A 16,990-nucleotide genomic window follows, 5' to 3' on the forward strand; every position below is an offset into this window, starting at 1 on the left:
GAATTAACTGAGTGCTTAATAACCATTGATTAGTTTATAGAGTGAATATATATATTGATATATATATAAATCAGTTTCAGTGGTTTAATATATGAAGAGACGAGGAACTGAAGAAGATGATGAGGACGAGATGCTTCCTCACGTCTTCCATCGACTCACAAATTAAACAATTAAACTGCTGAATGAATAACTGATCACTTATCAGGTTTATTAGAGTGTTTTGAATCTTTTCTTTATGATTAATAACTCACAGAATTTATTTCTGTGTCTGATAAAAATGAATTTAGCTGGAAAATGTCCGGAGACACTGACTGAGACATTTGTTCTCACGTCCAGAACCTTCAGAACACGTGAGGACACTTACACAGCGTGATTTCATTTAAAAACTACAAACAAACTTTGACTTTAAACTGCACATGACGGAATAAAAACACAAAAACACAAATACACCGAATCCAGATGTTTGTGTTTCAGTCGAGTATCACAATTAGATCAGTTTCATCATTTCTTCAACAATGATATTGATCATTCAGAGGTTTTCAACTAAATATTTTATGGCCCGTTAATTAATGAATCGTGGTTTTTGTTTATTCTGGAAGATAAAAAAACTGGCCTCAAAAAATTTAAAATAAACAAACATTCAGAAGATATTGGAACACGATTCACGATACTGAATTAAACATCATTCATCCTAAAAACGAAGTAAAAGAACCAAAGAGTCGAGTGTTTCATAAACTCACTGTTTCAATCTGACGGAACTTTTTCAAACACACAAACTTTTGTTCGTGTTCGGCTCCAAAGTTTCTGGAATTTGAAGCGAAATCACTTCAAAGAGTCGGATTTTGTCTCGTGCAGCATCTAATCTTCCTCCTTTGAAGACAAACGTCATTGTTTCTCCGACGCTGACAGTCGTGATGGGAATATTCATGGCGGCTTGTGTGTGTGTGTGTGTGTGTGTGTGTGTAGATTGGCTTCTTAAACAACCGAGGAGCCATTTTGTGCAGGCGGAGTCCCGGACATGTCAGGGCTGTTGACAGTCTGTGCTCAGGATTAGTGGGCCGGCGGCGAGGCAATCCCTAATCCCTGACTGTATCGTAATCTATTTACCCGCCGAGCTGAAGGATTTCCATATGAAAATATCCACAGAGACGCTGGAAGTGTTAAAAGCTCAACTCATCATTTGGCTTTTTACCACTTCCACTCTCTCTCTTTAAATTCTACCACCGTCACAAATACAGAGGAGGACGAGTCTACGAGCAAAATATCTACGTTCACAGAAAGAACAGGAAGTAAAACGTTGCTGTGGTTTATGTTTTAAAACAAAAAACTCTTTATCTCAATAAAAACTTTATGTAACTGGAATATTAAGGAACGGTGTTATCACTGAATGTATATAATTACAATTAATGACTGTATATAAAGATGATCACTGACTGTATATAAAGACCATCACTGACTGTATATAAAGATGATCACTGACTGTATATAAAGATGATCACTGACTGTATATAAAGATGATCACTGACTGTATATAAAGACACTGACTGTATATAAAGACGATCACTGACTGTATATAAAGACACTGACTGTATATAAAGACGATCACTGACTGTATATAAAGACACTGACTGTATATAAAGACGATCACTGACTGTATATAAAGACGATCACTGACTGTATATAAAGACACTGACTGTATATAAAGATGATCACTGACTGTATATAAAGACGATCACTGACTGTATATAAAGACACTAACTGTATATAAAGACGATCACTGACTGTATATAAAGATGATGATCACTGACTGTATATAAAGACCATCACTGACTGTATATAAAGACGATCACTGACTGTATATAAAGACCATCACTGACTGTATATAAAGACCATCACTGACTGTATATAAAGACGATCACTGACTGTATATAAAGACACTGACTGTATATAAAGACCATCACTGACTGTATATAAAGATGATCACTGACTGTATATAAAGACACTGACTGTATATAAAGACACTGACTGTATATAAAGACGATCACTGACTGTATATAAAGACGATCACTGACTGTATATAAAGATGATCACTGACTGTATATAAAGACACTGACTGTATATAAAGACACTGACTGTATATAAAGACGATCACTGACTGTATATAAAGACGATCACTGACTGTATATAAAGATGATCACTGACTGTATATAAAGACGATCACTGACTGTATATAAAGACGATCACTGACTGTATATAAAGACGATCACTGACTGTATATAAAGACATTTTTAGGTTTAATTCGTACGTACGGAGCAAACATCGGAACAGATCCAGAGGTGAACAGCCAGGAAACTACTCTGATTACGAACGACTTCAAAATAAAGCTGAAGCAGGTGAAACAGCTTAATGAACCAACGAGACTCGGCTGAGGAAGTAAAACACGTCAGAGCAGACATTTCAAAATAAAGCAGGAGTCCAAGCAGTAATTTCACAATAAGAGGCAGATCATGGTCACTGTGGGCTCCCGCCTGCTCTGAGGTCGTAGCGCCGCTCACAGGACGTGTTACAACTTCCTGTCGTGGAAATGTAATGACGGCTGAAGCGAGCGACCTTTGACCTTCATCAACACCGACGGTCTGTGAAATAGTTCGGTTCAACTCGTCTTTAACTGAACTTCTGGTGTTCAGGGTTTTCTCACCTTTGTTTCTGAGCTTCAGGTTCTTAGTTCAGTCTGAACTTCAGTCTGAGCTTCAGGTTCTTAGTTCAGTCTGAGCTTCAGGTTCTGGTTCTGGATCAAACTGAACTTGGTTCTGTTCGTTTGCTGAAAAGTTCTTTCTCTTGGAATTTCTGTCCAATCACAGGAAGTAGAGACATTAAACCACAGAAGAAGAAACAGAAGAGGAAGCAGCTGCCGTCTTCACCTCCGATGATATGAGCCACGAGGACGTTCATGTGGTGCATCTGAACTACTGTAGTACTGTGGTACTGTGGAGTACTGTGGTACTGTGGAGTACTGTGGAGTACTGTAGTACTGTGGTACTGTGGAGTACTGTGGTACTGTGGTAGTGTGGAGTACTGTAGTACTGTGGAGTACTGTTGTACTGTGGACTAGTGTAGTACTGTGGAGTACTGTGGTACTGTGGAGTACTGTTGTACTGTGGTACTGTGGAGTACTGTGGAGTACTGTAGTACTGTGGAGTACTGTGGTACTGTGGAGTACTGTTGTACTGTGGAGTACTGTTGTACTGTGGTGGAGTACTGTGGAGTACTGTGGAGTACTGTAGTACTGTGGAGTACTGTAGTACTGTGGTACTGTGGTACTGTGGAGTACTGTTGTACTGTGGACTAGTGTAGTACTGTGGAGTACTGTGGTACTGTGGAGTACTGTGGTGCTGTGGAGCACTGTTGTACTGTAGAGTACTGTGGAGTACTGTAGTACTGTGGTATGATGTTACCATGGCAACCAAATCAATCAATCATTTTATTTTATTTTCACAAATCACAGTTTGTCTGTTTGGACTTCGATGAAGCTTCATTCGTCCATTCAAACAGAAAAACTACCGCCCCCCACGACACGCCCACGTGGGTGATGAGGACAGGACGGACGTGAGACAGAATTCTTTAGAGTTGTTCGATGTCAAAGAGTTTTTTAACTGAAAGTGTAAAAATCAGACACTCGGTCACGACAAAGACGAGGAGTAGAAGTTCACGCCCCCCGGGGGAGCGGCCTGCTGGATGAAAAGACGTCCACAGCAGCTGCTCAGAGAGGACGTCCCTGTCTCTAAACCTGACGTGCTCTACAGATTACTTTGTCCTGGTTCGGTAAATCCCGGCTCGTGTTTGCACGAGGCAGCGCACGCCGGTAAAACCCAGCAGGACGCCGAGCGGGCAAACACACGCAGCACGAACGCCATGTTTACCGAAAACTGTTTGTCCAGCTGCTGGAGGGACGGCGCCAGGCAGAGGGACGGCTGTTAATTAAAATCGTGATTTGTCCCTTTTTTCCTCGGATCAAATGAGTCGAACATTAGCGGCGACACGGCCAAACAAACAGCGGGGGTGCCGGCGGACATGTTTGCTCACCTAGCGAGTCCACCTCTGCAGCGGGGGGTGGGGGGAGGGGTGGGATTATGGACATTATTCCTCCGGGAGTCGTAGAGAGCGTCAGAGCCTCCACATGTGGAAACAGCTGATTGTTTTAAAAGCTCAACCTGAAGAAGCTGTTTCTAATGTTCACTGAGCGCAGGTCGATCAAAGTGGTGTCACGTTTCTACGCGTGATGAAGCGGTGGAGACGCTCGGACGTTAAACATCGACGTGAGGATAAAAAAAAAACCTTTACCGCCCAAATCAACTTGAGTCTGTCGACGCCTGAAGGAGCCCGAAGAAGAATTCTCAGGACGTTCATTGACAACACGCTGACGTTCGATCCTGCTGCTCTGGAACCGAGTCAAGAAGAAAATATCTCGTCAATTAATATTTCGTTTTTCTGTTTCACGACACTTGAACCAAGAAAAACAGCAAAAGAATCTTTTAGTCATTAATCCAGTTTAATAAACGTCTCCCTCATTGCCACCACGACTCTGCCCTCGAGCAAGGCACTCAAAGATCCACTCAGATCCACCCGCCTCTCAGGATTCTTTCATATTTACCCGGAATATGTTTAATATAAATAAATTTCATTATTATGATTGACGTCTCCGACTCGTGTGACAGAGGAGATCCTCCGTCCTGCGACTCCAGAGAAGACGTGAAACTCCGGAGTCGTGTGGTCACGGACGTAAACGGAGCAAAGTGGGTTTCAAAACTAAAAAACGTGTTCGTGAGGACGGACGCTCATGTCGACCGAAAGATTCCGGAAAGTTTAAAACGGCCACATGCTACATGCTACATGCTACACCCACAAATGTGAAAACGACAATCAGAGAGCTTTCTGGAACCTCCTCCCTGGGCAGTGTCATGTATCTGAGGCGTGTGAGTGTGGACGGATGTTGTGTCCTCATCGTGTCGTCGTCGCTGCAGAAGAAAACAAACTTGTCTTTTATTGGTCGACTCATGTTTTAACAACTTTATTATAAAGACACAAACGTGTACATCTTTCAAATTTCAGTGGAATACTCTCATTCACTTTTTTTATTTTCTCTGTTTCTGCAAAGAACAAACAGCAAAAGATCTTTCACGTCACAAACAAGTGCTGTGACTCAGTCTCCAGGAGACGACGAGACAGAAACAACGGGGACGTGAGAATCGCAGCAGCATCGTGTGTTTTGGAAAAAGAAATTTAGTCCGAACGAGTCTCATTTCTGATTCTTTTGTTTCCTGGATTAAAATCGATGCTTTTTATTTTTTTTTCTTTGGGCCAAACTGAGATGATCCGTCTGGTTCCACTGACGATCAGAAGTTCTACGTGTGTCTCGAGTTCTGGAATAGAAAAATAATCCTGGTCGAGAACGTCTCCGCTCGCTCACAAATAAACTGTTTAAAAATGCCTCTAGTGTTAGTTTGAAGAATCTCCAAAAACAAGAAGAGCACTTCTTTAAAAGCGTAGAAGAAGAAACGTCACAGCACTTGGAAACGCCATGAGGCCTGGTCTTTGTAGTCCAAACAGTCGGAGGCGTTGAAGTTGAGTTTCCAGGCCGAGGTCGCCGTCTGCTCTTTGTAATCCAGACAGTCTGTGGAGTTGAAGGCGAGGCTGGGCGCGCTGTACGCCTGGTGGTGTGGCGGGTGGTGGTGATGGTGGTGGTGCCCTGACGTCTGGCCGATGTGGTGGTGCGGGTGTCCTGACATGGAGCTGCCCGTCATGGGGCTGAGCTGGTGAGGGTGGTGCGGATGGTGGTGGTGGGAGTGCATGGGCGACAGGTACGAGCCGCACTCCACGCCGCCGAAGTAGGAGCCCGACGCAGAGGCCGGGTAGCCCTGGCTGTACGCCGCCGCCGTCTGGCCGTAGGACACGGGGTAGGAGGGCGTCCCCCCTGCGGCGGAGGACGTCACGGAGCGCTGCATGCAGGAGGCGCTGGTGGGGGGGGCTGGGTCGGGTAGCGTGGCCAGGGCTGGGGCCGGGGAGATGGGCGCCGGGCTCCAGATGGACGACACCGGGGCGGTGACGGAGGTAGAGGTGCTGATGAGACTGGGACCGCTGAGACCGGAGGAGACGGACGAGGAGGAGGAGGCAGAAGAGGCGGAGGAGGTGGTGGACACCGGCGGCGGCGTGAACTGTCCGCTGCTCTCAGAACCAGTGCTCTCTCTGGTCGGAGACGACTTCTTCTTCAGGGGTTTGACCTTGGCGCTGTTGCTGCTCTGCTGCTGCTGCCGACACTTGGCTCGTCTGTTCTTGAACCACACCTGAGGACGGAGGACAGAGGTCAGACAAACTGTACCCCCCCCCGAGGAGCCGGGGCTCCGACCTTTGACCTTTGACCACTACACTCACGCCTGCTCTGGACAGAATCTGCTGAACGGATAAAAACTCTCAGAACGCGTTTTTCTTTCATCTCGTCACGTTAAAAACGTCAGAATCTTCTTTAAAGGGTCAATTCACCCAAATGTTCCAGAAGAAAGTATTTCTGAGAGGACAGAGTACTTCTTTTCAAAGTAAAGTTCAACGACCAAAACTACTTATTATTAAGTATCGTAACATTTTATTTTGAAGGGGATCTTGTTTCCTTCTACTTTTGCTGCTTTTTGAAAAATGATTTTCTTAGTTTGATTATTTTTCATTTGATCATTTAAAGAACATTTCTGCTCAAACATTTTATTCAGTGAATCAAATGAAGCCAACACACATTTAGTTTTTCAGTCTGTAGATTGAAATTAAAAACAAACCTCTCTGTTCAGATTCACTGTCAGATTTATTTCTGTTTATATCCTGAAGCTTTTTACAGAAGAACTGGAGAATGGATCATTCACAGTCTGATTTATATATAAAACATCTGATTCACATCAATCATAACAAATGTCAGATTTATTTATTCATCAGGTTTATTTCCTGGAATTAAGCACATTTATAATTTAAAAACACAACTTGCATTAAATGAATCATAAAAGCTGAGAAACGTTATAAAACTAGTTGTTTTAATGTCGGTGATGAACTGAGGAAGTTTTATGGTTAAATCTTTTTTAGTGTCTCGAGTTTCGACGAAAAACTAAATGAGCACAAGAGCATTTTGAATAGAATTCATAGTATTGAAGAATAATAATATAATAAAAATCTGAACATTCATAAGTGTCATAATTATATTAAAGTGATGATTATTAGTATATAAAAAACAGCAACATACAGTACTGCAACTACTACATACTACTACAACCACTACTCCTACTGCTGCTGCTTCTGTGGGCAGCGGCTCTGCAGCGTCAGTGGAAGCTGACGTGTCTCAGCTGGATTCTACTTCATTTATTTCCCCTGAAGTGAATCCAGAGGTGAAGAGCAGCAGAGACGTCTCGAACCTGCAGCCTCAGACGAGTCGATTCTGTCTCCTCGTTAAAGGTTGTTTGAACTGTGTGTAATCACGTGTGCAATGTTTTCTATTCTACTGTCTCTGGTTCTACACCTGTAGCACTTGTTTTCAATTGTCTCAGTAGAAACTTGAAACTCTCTGAGCTGAGAGGAAACTGAACTTCCTGCTTAACTTATTCTTTATAACAAACTATATAAACGCTCACAAACTTATTTTCCAACGCTTCTTTATTTTGGCATTTTCTTATGTCGTCGTGCACTTTGACGTGTCTTTGACGTGTCTTTGACGTGTCTTTGACGTGTCCAACACGAATGCACCTCAGTAATGCGGAGCCACGAGATGATATTCTTATTTATCAAAGTGAAGATGTTGGTGTCAGGGATCATCCTCTGGAGAACCTGCTCGCGTGATGGAAGAACTTACTTCGATCATGATACTTGAGGGATTAAAAAAAAACTCTGGAAAACTACAAATGCAACTTGTCTCCGTGACCAGACATGTTTTTACACCACAGACTCTGTACGCAGAGCCAACTCGTTAAGAAGATGAAGAACCTCCTCTTCTTCTTCAGGGCCTCTGTACCATCCTCATCATCATCATCATCATCATCATCATCCTCATCATCACCATCACCATCATCATCATCATCATCATCATCATCATCATCATCACTTCTTTTCACTCCAGAAGTTTAGAAATAAACTAAACTCAAGTGAAATGAATCCTGGAGTTAAATTTGTATTTAGAGAGAGCGATTTAAATGTATATTATAATTACAGATAATTACTCACACACACACACACACACACACACACACACACACACACACACACACACACACACACCTGCACTCTGGACTCGGGCAGGTTGATCTTCAGCGCCACCTCCTCCCTCATGAAAATGTCCGGATAACGAGTCTTTGCGAACAGAGACTCCAGGATGTCCAGCTGCGTGCGCGTGAACGTGGTGCGCTCCCGCCGCTGCTTGCGCGGGTGCCCTGAGAGTTTCAACAAACAAACAGACAAATTAATAAATTAGTAAAAACATCCGGTCACTGAGAGTTTCAACAAACAAACAAACAAATGAATAAGTTAATAAAAACATCCGGTCACTGAAAGTTTCAACAAACAAACAAACAAATGAATAAATTAGTAAAAACATCCGGTCACTGAAAGTTTCAACAAACAAACAAACAAATGAATAAGTTAATAAAAACATCCGGTCACTGAAAGTTTCAACAAACAAACAAACAAACAAACAGTTAAATCAAAACATCCGGTCACCGACGAGGATGAACTCAGCTTCAGTCTTTGATTTGATCGATTTGATCGTTTTATTCTCTTCACTGTTGAAAACACGAGGAGACGTTAAATGAACGTTTTGTGCAGAGCAGCAGAAAAGACACAGGGTCGAGACCACGCGGTTTGTTTTTCCACCTGTGACACGAAGAGCGAACTTCCCACTTTTGATTCAGTGGATTGATGACAGGAGAGGATTCTCTTCTCCATCCTCCTGTTTCTCTCTCTCGGGTGTTTTAGTTCAATCAATGAACGAATAAGAAAATAAATGAGATCAATGATGATGAGTCTGACTCCACATTTTATTTTGCACCTGATGTAGAAGTTTTTTTAACTCTTTTATTTTGTAGGGTGCGAACGTCCTGCAGGATAATAAAATAAAAAAGTTCAGTTTCTCATCTCGTGAAAACAAAACTGAAGAAAAGTTTAAATCGTCTGCTCGTTTTATCTTTTAGTGAATCTGTAACTGAAGTTTTTATTTTTAGTGAATCTGTAACTGAAGTTTTTATTTTTAGTGAATCTGTAACTGAAGTTTTTATTTTTAGTGAATCTGTAACTGAGGTTTTTATTTTTAGTGAATCTGTAACTGAGGTTTTTAATTTAATCTGTATTTAAAGTTTTTATATTTTAATGAATCTGTAACAGGTTTTTAATTTAATCTGTATTTAAAGTTTTTATCTTTTAATGAATCTGTATTTAAAGTTTTTATTGAATCTGTATTTAAAGTTTTTATCTTTTAATGAATCTGTATTTAAAGTTTTTATTGAATCTGTATTTAAAGTTTTTATCTTTTAATGAATATGTAACTGTAGTTTTTATTTATAATGCATCTGTATTTGAAGTTTTTATTTTTAAAGATTCTGTATTTGAAGTTTTAAATTTTAATGAATCTGTATTTGAAGTTTTTATTTTTATTGAATCTGTATTTGAAGTTTTTAATTTTATTGAATCTGTATTTGAAGTTTTCAATTTTATTGAATCTGTATTTGAAGTTTTAAATTTTATTGAATCTGTATTTGAAGTTTTTAATTTTATTGAATCTGTATTTGAAGTTTTCAATTTTATTGAATCTGTATTTGAAGTTTTAAATTTTAATGAATCTGTATTTGAAGTTTTTAATTATAATGAATTTGTATTTGAAGTTTTTATTGAATCTGTATTTGAAGTTTTTATTGAATCTGTATTTGAAGTTTTTATTGAATCTGTATTTGAAGTTTTTATTTTTAAAGATTCTGTATTTGAAGTTTTTATTGAATCTGTATTTGAAGTTTTTATTTTGGTGGGTGCGCTTGTTTCGTGCTCGGGCTCGTACCGGGGTAGCCCACGGACGGGTGCAGCAGGTCCATGGCGGCTCCGCTCAGGCCCAGTCCGTTGATCCCGTACGGGGCCTGTTTGAGATAAGACATCATGCTACCGGAGGAGGAGGCGGGGGGCGGAGAGGGGAGGCCGGGGGAGGCCGGGGGAGGCCGCGGGACCGACGGACAGAAGAGGAGGAAGACCCCGGTGTTCAGGTGAGAGCTCCGGTACCTGGAGAGAAAAACACATTTATTATAGAAGATAAAACGTATATACTTAAATAATATAATCAAATATACTGTCAAATAAATATGAGATACTATAGTTAAATACTTTAAATACTCAGCAACAGTAAATATAACACAGGTTATTCTTACAAATACACTTTAAAACACATTATTATATATATTATAATATTATATACTTATATTAAACTCAGAGTAAATTCACTGTTCAGTAAAATATCCTGCTGCTTCTCAGAAAAGTTAAACTAAAAAAGAACATTTTAAATATTTTCCTCTTGAGTCTTTTTCCACTTTTATTTGCTTTGTTTTATTTCATGTGTGTATTTATTGAATTTTAGTTTAAGAGACAGAACAAACTCTGACGGAAGAACGTTTTAATCTGGAGAAGAGTTTTGTGGAATCGAACGAATCATGAGAAGAATAAAATAAAAAAAGCTTCGAGTGTTTTCTAGTCTTTACATTTTAAACAGCTCAGGTCGTCGTTAGGTTTTAATTCATTCAGCAGCTCAGATTAAATCGATCCGTTTAAATTACAAACCACAGGAGACTTCCCTCACACACACACACACACACACAGAACTTTAAATATATACTGCATGTAAAATAAACTTTGGATTTAAATTATCTAACCTGATTTTTATTCTTTCACCACATTTTCCATTGGGCTTATATGATCAGTTCTTTATTTAATTTGACACTGATGTTTTAAATCAAACTCCCGAGCCTCACTTCCGTGTGTCTGTGTTCCCTCAGGATAATTAACATGTTTAATTTGGTCTTTAGGCTCCTGAAGTTGGAAACATGAACTAAAATGACTGAATTCATAAACGAACGTTTGAAGCTGAAGAAGAGTTTGAACATTTCAATGAAACTAAATTAAAGATGAGAAATGATGTTTAATGACGCAGGGATCAAATGTTCAGAATATTTATTATAAGAAGAAGAAATGAAATGTGAACTGTTTCCTGTTGAAGCGTCTTCAGATCTCGTTTGGTTTCAGCGGCTCCTCTCAGAAGCTCAGTCCGACAAACAGCGGCTGTGTTCGGTCAGAGGAGGCTGCGGCCTCCCGCTGCATCTGAGCAACTCTCAGGCAACAATCAGAGAAGGAAAATAAAGTTCGGCTGATAATGAGTCGAATGAAAGTTCGTTACCTGAAGATTCTAATGTTTTATAATAACTTTATTCATGGAGAAGCTTTAAACTGTGCAGCAAACACGTGATGAGAACACAGAAGAAGTTTGATTCACTTCAAGTGGCCTGTGTTTCATTTGAAGAGGGAAATTAAATGTTAAATGTTCCTGAACATTTAATTAAATGTTCATTTAATTAAATGTGCAGGAGACATGAATGTTGTTGTAATTCAAATGTTAGGATGACATTAAGCCTGTGTAAAAAAGGCTGAGCTCATTATTATAAAAGTACAAACACAGGAATGAGCAGAACAAATTACCAAGAGAAATAAAATAAAGTTAAATAAAGTAAAGTAAAATGTATATCAGTCAAATAAGATAAAACAAGTTGAAGAAAAGAAAAGAGAGAAAAGTAAAACGTCATGTCTAAGACGGTGTCTCACCTTCTTCTGTCCCCTTCAGAAGTGATTTAAACAGAAATCCAGTGAAAAGTCAGATCCAGAGTTTGTAAAGATCCACATGAGGAGAAAGTTTGTGTTCACTTTTAAAAATGTCAAAATTCAACTTTCACTGTTTCTGACGCTGCTCTGCTTTCACGCGCACACGCAGAGAAACGACCGAAATAAAACCAGCGCGTTATATCCTCTCTCTCTCCCTCCCTCTCTCTCTCCCTCTCTCTCTCTCTCTGTTCCTCTCTCTCTCTCTGTTTCTCCCTCTCTCTCTCGACCAATCACAGCGCTCGAAGTCCTCCCCCTCCTCCTCCTCTCCAGGGACGGCCCCGCCCACTTAGCTGAAAAAGTTCGTAAAAAGTTGGAGGAAGGAAAACATGGCGGCTCCGAGTGGAACTGATGAAACCAACCACTGAAAAAATTCACAAAACCACTGTCATAAAGTCCTTTCACTTGATCCGTTCCTTCTAATCTTTTACTGTGGAATTAATCCTAATTAATTAAACGCTTTATTTCTATTTCTGTGACTCTTGTTCTTTATTTTCAATTATTAAAGCAGGAGAAAATATTAAAACAGTTCAAACATTGAGCTTTGCAAAGTGAGAAACGTCACCAGCTTTAAAATGACTCTATTTTATTATTCTATTTGCAGATTATATTTATTTTCACTTTAAAAGTTCCTGATATTTATGAATTAATTTGAAAGATAATCCGCAGGTTGTTAAATGTTAAATCATTTCCTTCGCTGGTCAACGTATAATAGACGGAGTCATTGTTGTGGTTTTTTATGTGGAGGGGTCTAATCCCACATTGCAGAAGTATGTTCATAATACTAAGCCTTTAAGTCCAAGTGGTGTGTGTGTGTGTGTGTGTGAGAGTGTGAGAGTGTGTGTGTGTGAGAGTGTGTGTGGAGAGGCCTCTCATCCACTCTTATTAAAAACATAATGCATATAATCCCAGGTCCACACACACACACACACACACACACACAGAGCATGTTGTGCAGGTAAAGAAACACGTGTAGCAGGAGAACACGTCTAAAACACGTCTAATGTGACATGTGTCAGATCTGACTCCTGCTGCAGAGAAGATAATCTTCTGTTGTTAGCTTCGTGTGTTTCTGATTGAGTTTGTGTTTGGTGATAAACTGATGAACGTCTTTTTGTAAAGGTTTTTTTAAAAAACGTCCGATTGTTGATTTCATAAATTCTCACATTCGTGGAGATCGGATTAGTTTAAAGAGGCCACAGCGTGTTTTAGAGAAAACACGGATCTTTGTCGTGTGCGTCAGGTAAAATTAGACTCGAACACGTCTGCAGCACGTTAACAGCTCAGGTTCGGAGTCTGAGATCTAACAGAGCAGACGTCAGAGTTCACGTCATCATGAAGCAGAAACGTGAGTTTAAACTCAGGCCCTCGAATGTCCCGTTCATTTACCAGACACACGTTAATATGAGGAATCAAACATGTGACGTCCTGGGTCTCTCCACGCTCATGGCTCTGAGTTGTAGCCGAGGATCGTGGGTATTTAATAATGTAAACGCCAATCAACACCACCCCCCCCCTAACCTCAAACTCCTCTTCTTCATCCTGAGATATTTGAGTTCTTCCAGTTTCACGTCCGTCACGTGTTAGAAACCTCAGCCGCACGTCCGCTCGCTCACTGGGACGTTTTCCTCTCGACGCCGGGACTTCAGTCTGTACGGCGGTGCGATCGCAGCCTCAGGCCTGAACACGTCAGCGAGGCCTTGAACTCTGCTGCCGCCATGTCTCTACCTGAAGATCAGAACACCACCGGGAACTCTGGGAGTCAGAGAAGTTTCTCCTCCGGTCGCTTCCTGTTTCACAACGATCGTTAATAATCTGCAGCAGAGAAACGATGACTCAGCAGCCGTGACAGTGACGGACGGACGGACGGACACCTGAGGAGCCGCAGCCGACAGGAAATGAGAAACAATTCATCGCTCGGTGTCAAGTACAGGAGGGACAGAGAGAGGAGCATGTAGCTGTCAATCACACGCCCTGTGGCCCCGCCCCTCTCATTAAGAAGTCAGACACCACAAAACCAACTGACCTGTGTGTGTGTGTGTGTGTGTGTGTGTCTGTGTGTGTGTGTGTGTGTGTGTGTGTGGAGGGGGGGGTAGTAGCTTCCAATCCTTTTAGGATTATGCCCCCCCCCCCCCCTCTTCTCCTCTCTCCGCCTCTGTTCTTCATTCTTTCTCTCCGCCCCTGCTGCCCCTCCGGCAATCACGTTAAAACTTGCACGGCCAGCGCTCATTCAGATTTCTCCAACAATGCGTAGCAGCGGTAACCATGTGAGCAGGAATGCACAGGCTCCTCCCCCCACACCCCCCACACTAACATTACATATAAAATATTGAGGTCGACGTCCTGGAGGAAAATACGTAAAACACAAAACATAAAAAAAAAAATGTCTTTGTGACGATTTTTATTTTGAGACTAAACATTCCTGGTCCCCAGACGATGTTAAAGTGAATCTCACTGTTCTTTAATCAAACACGTTGATTCTGGTTTTTTATTTATTTATTCTTCTCTATACACTTATTATATTTATTCATTTTTAAAATCTACGTTTTGAAAAGGGCTCATGACGCCACCTAGTGTTTCAAACAGTCTTTGACCAACGCTCACGAGGGGACGAATGTTTGGGACGTCTCTACGTCAGGACATTTAAATGTGGGCGGAAACCAACTGGAAGTAAACCTGTAACCAACCACACCCTCGACCATTCGGAGAGACGTCCTCCATCCTGTCCCGACGTCCATGTCCACAGACCTGGTTCAGCCCCGACCATCGTCACGGAGGAGGAAGAGCCGCACGTTTGATCGAATCCTTACAAATCAAATGTTGGTGACTTTGGACGAAACACTAGAAACATGTAGTTCATCACACGTGTGATGGCCTCTGCTCCGCGTTGAGTTGAGCCACCTGTCGAAGGTGTAACGCTGAGACACGACACGCCCCCCTGTCGTTCACATGGCGACGTCAGCAGAAAGGAAACGACTTCTGGGGACGAAGACGAATTTGAAATGTGACGTTTCCTGACTGACGAAGAACTAATGAAAGAAATGAACCACAACCAGCCGCACAGCGTCGGGTTCTTGGGCGTCACGTGTGGAATCAAATGAAGTTGATCGTCTCATTTTTCTTCATGTGAGAAGTTAACGTGTCAGGTGGTTGCCATGGTGACGAGGATCCTGATGACGGACGATGATAAAGGAAGAGCAGTTTTCTTTCTAGAGCGTCTTTGACTGAAGATGACAAACCAGTTTATTGTTTGTCGTCCTGGAGAAAGTCTGAGACGTTGCTCCTCGGCCACACCTCCCGATGCTGCTCCGGGCCGCAGAGGAGCAGGGGGCAGAAACGAGCGCCCCCTCCCTGCCCCTCGGAGCGCGGGACGGAGGGAGGGAATTGCCATCCGGCCTTATCTCCGGGTCCAGTCAACTAGAGGCGCTGAGAGAGTTTGCTCCATCATCAGAGCTGGCCGTTTGATAGGATTCTGGCACTGCAGCTAATCAATGTGCAGCTCGGAGCAGCGAGAAGACCTGTAACAAAGCTCAAAGACCCTCACGAATGGCCCAGTCCCGGGGATAAGCCCCTGCACAGGATTACATATTGATTTTGAACATCTAAAAAAAGCTTATCATATAAAACCACCGCGGACGACAAAAGTAGCAGAGTCTATGCATGAATTGGTCTTTTAGAGAGCAGCGTCAACTTTCAAATACAGAGGAACCAAAACAGAAATAACCGGTGGAGAAATCGATGTCAGGGATGAGGCGCGGCGGCAACATTGTTAACTGAGGAATCGCAGCTCGGCGGTGTCTCCGTGTTCGTGTGTCTGCCTGCGTTTGCAGCTCGGCGTTGATTTGTTCAGGTTCATCTGTCCCGATGAATCTGTCTTTAGTTTCTGTGTTGGTTCGTAAACGTGCAGCCATTTGACCAGGACGGACTGAAACGTGAGATTTACGGGTTTTAAATCAAATAAATGTCAAATAGAAAATATAGAACAGTATAGACGATGAAGATAAAGACGGACCAGGCGTCTCCACTTCCTTCCACATTTGAAAACGCTTCAGCTCTGTTACAGATTCGTCCGACGTCCACGTGACTCTGGACTTTCAGAGACAACGAAACACAGAAGTGTGTAAATGCTGCCGATCGCGTTTTAGTTTGAAAACTAAACGGAGGCTGAGTTCTGGTGGAAGAGCAGAAACGGAGATGTTTGGAAACGGTGACGTAGACGCTGACTGGGTCTGATCCGTCAGCCTCCTGTCACATGACTCAGAAACAACATGGAGAATCAGTCACACGTGTTACCGAGCCTCTTAGCTAACAGCTGTTTACATGTGGAAGTCAAACTGTGGCTCAGACCCGACGCCCTTCACATGGACGTCACCTCAGACACTGGACGCTTCACCTGCTCGTCCTCCTCGTCTCTCCTGACTCAACGTCAGCTGATGAAACGTCCTGCGGAACGGACGACCCGCGGCTGCAACAAGATTTCATCGCTCCAACGTGTTTAATTCAGGAAACTTTTTATCAGAAGTTTGAGGACAAAACCGAACAGAGGAAACAAAACCTGCGTGTCCTTGATACAAGAGGCAGCGACGGGTACAGACGCTTCCCCGCCATCAATAATCCGCTCTTAATAATCAGCAGATTAACTGATATCCGGTGCGCAGATGACTGGTGGCTGAAAACAACTGAGTGTGATGGGAGGAGCCCCCCCCCCCCTCTAAACATAAAACTAATTAGAATTGATTTATTATGGATCAGGTACCTTATCAGGTGAGAGAGGGAATTACCATGGCGAGCCACAGGCTGCAGCAGGTCGCCGCTGAACGGGAAAATCAATCGGAGTCGACTGCTCCTCATCTCAAGGAGAAGAGAAAAATAAGATTCTCAACGACTCGTAATCACGTAATAAATCACAGTCTAACGTTATTTAGTTCATATTAACGTGTCTCCACATGTTCGGGACCAGACGTGTCGGGGGGTCTGATGTCGTCCGCGGGGAATCGCAGCTTCTTCTTCTCCTTCTTCTTCGTCTGCCTCTTGTTTTTTAGCGGCCTGCCGTCACTTCGCCTCAGCT

At 42.2% G+C, this 16,990-nt stretch overlaps 1 protein-coding gene across 2 annotated transcripts; it reads right to left on the reverse strand.

Moving 5' to 3' along the window:
- Positions 1 to 5,033: 5,033 nt before the first annotated feature.
- LOC109641730 (homeobox protein OTX1 B-like) lies at positions 5,034 to 13,822 on the reverse strand. 2 transcript variants are annotated; one of them, XM_069530759.1, is made up of 4 exons: positions 13,444 to 13,822; positions 10,067 to 10,281; positions 8,302 to 8,453; positions 5,034 to 6,341 (listed from the first exon to the last, which is right to left on the reverse strand). In XM_069530759.1, the coding sequence occupies exons 1-4, from the start codon at positions 13,461 to 13,463 to the stop codon at positions 5,559 to 5,561; spliced, it is 1,170 nt and encodes a 389-aa protein (XP_069386860.1). In that variant the 5' UTR covers positions 13,464 to 13,822; the 3' UTR covers positions 5,034 to 5,558. The 2 variants fall into 2 exon arrangements, with proteins under 2 accessions (XP_069386860.1, XP_069386861.1); XM_069530760.1 differs by lacking the exon at positions 13,444 to 13,822 and adding an exon at positions 11,869 to 12,089.
- Positions 13,823 to 16,990: the final 3,168 nt, after the last annotated feature.

Source organism: Paralichthys olivaceus, chromosome 8, assembly GCF_024713975.1.
Source record: "Paralichthys olivaceus isolate ysfri-2021 chromosome 8, ASM2471397v2, whole genome shotgun sequence".
NCBI classification, from domain to species: domain Eukaryota; kingdom Metazoa; phylum Chordata; class Actinopteri; order Pleuronectiformes; family Paralichthyidae; genus Paralichthys; species Paralichthys olivaceus.